Source organism: Gavialis gangeticus, unplaced genomic scaffold (genome assembly GCF_001723915.1).
Source record: "Gavialis gangeticus isolate Ggan-Ray unplaced genomic scaffold, GavGan_comp1, whole genome shotgun sequence".
Taxonomy (NCBI): domain Eukaryota; kingdom Metazoa; phylum Chordata; order Crocodylia; family Gavialidae; genus Gavialis; species Gavialis gangeticus.
In genome coordinates, this window is record NW_017729009.1 from 18,839,218 (window position 1) to 18,840,914 (window position 1,697).

Genomic DNA, 1,697 nt, shown 5'->3' on the forward strand with positions numbered 1-1,697 from the left:
CAACCCCCCCCCGCCCAGCTTGCTCTCCTACTGGCAATGTCTCTTTGAACAGAAACCTGTTTTTTACACTGTCCTTATCTTTGGCTTTCCTCTTTTGTACCCTTCTAGCTTGTAACTATCCTTTGTCTAGTATTTTGTCCAAAACTGTGCTCCAGACCCAGGTGCAGTCTCAATAAGCTTTCCACTTCTATAAAGGTGTTAGAAAATATGAAAATACACTATATTATATAATTACTTTCCTAAGGAAAGACAGTAAATCAAAATGAAAGGTAACTCATTCCATTAGAATCCATGCAGATTTGTCTCCAAAATACTGTGAAAGAATCAGGCAAGAAAACAAATGTTAACATAAATAACTAGCAGAATCAGATGATACTGAATCCTCCAAAATTATGGAACACAACATCTCTACTTACTCGCTCCTGTCCAGCTGTATCCCAGATTAGGAATTTATGCAGCTCATTTTGGTACTGCACAGTCTTGGTCATAAAGGATGCTCTGAGAAGTTCAAGATTTTCAGAATACAAATATAAGTAAAATATAGTTCAAATACACAGCTCCCCTTTTATATATAAAATGCCAAACAATAAATATCTTCAAGGCATATTAATGCTAAAAATATAACAACATTTTCCTCTATTTTTAAAAAAGTGAAGTGTTTTTTATCATGCATAGAAACAGTGAAGAATGTCACACATACAGGCTGAAATTCATTACAAGCAGCAGGCCCGAAAGGCGAGACTAGTAACCTATACAGAGGATGGAATTCACCCAACTGAGTATGCCAGAACATAGAGGGGAGAAGTACGGTAAACGAACCTGCACCACCTTCCTCCCTAGCTTCCTAATGAAGCTCTAGGACATGTAGGGATGTGTTGCTACAAAAGATAGCATTTTTCATATCTTGCACTCCACCACAAGATACACAAAACACCCCTAAATACACATGGAGATTAAGGGAGATATTGCAAGCAGTCCATATGTGAGCCCTTCATTGCTGTACTAGCCTTTTCAAAATCTTAGTTGCCAACAGGTTTCATTTACTGCTCTCTCACTAGGGAGTAGCACAGAGTGGACACAAAATACAGAGAAGTCCCTGCTAACTTTCCCACTGAATTGTAATGAGGTTATGGGAATAAAGCAGTAGAGAGCGAAGCCCTCAAGCGCACTTTCCCATCAGTGTATCTTGATGTCTGTAAATCCCTGCCATTCCCAGACAATGCATTATAGTTTCATCAAGCACTGCATTATGTGTGTGGGACCCCTTTAGTGCATATTTAACATATTAATACAACATTAATTAACATATTAAACAACATTATTTTAGGAGAATTTCCTCCTTTGCTGCTGCTCTGTGAGGAATCTAAACATCTCCTGCAGGGGTAGGGTATAACCCCTGAAACCTAATGCTGGAAATGTGAAACAGTTCCCAACACTCCTATAAGTTTTATCAGTGTCATCTGCTCTTTCAGCAGAACCATTACACTGAGTGATGCAAACTAAGAGACCAACAGTAGGGGTGCACTGACAGAGATTTTGGGGGCCAATACCAATAGCCAGGGCCATCTCTCTGGGGGAGGTGAATCAGGGCAACTGCCCCAGGCTGTGCACGTTGGAGGGCCCCGCAAACATTGCTGTACAAGCTCTGCTGCAGCTGCTGGCTCTGTACTCTGGCCGCTCACCATCCTGATCCCCAC

General features: G+C 41.0%; 1 protein-coding gene across 1 annotated transcript in view; it reads right to left on the reverse strand.

The window, feature by feature from the left end:
• RAB22A (RAB22A, member RAS oncogene family) overlaps nucleotides 1-1,697 on the reverse strand; it is a 30,159-nt gene that overhangs the window by 15,457 nt on the left and 13,005 nt on the right. The window contains exon 3 of the mRNA XM_019510192.1: nucleotides 417-498. Coding sequence (XP_019365737.1) covers nucleotides 417-498 — 82 coding nt within the window. The remainder of the gene's footprint in view (nucleotides 1-416; nucleotides 499-1,697) is intronic.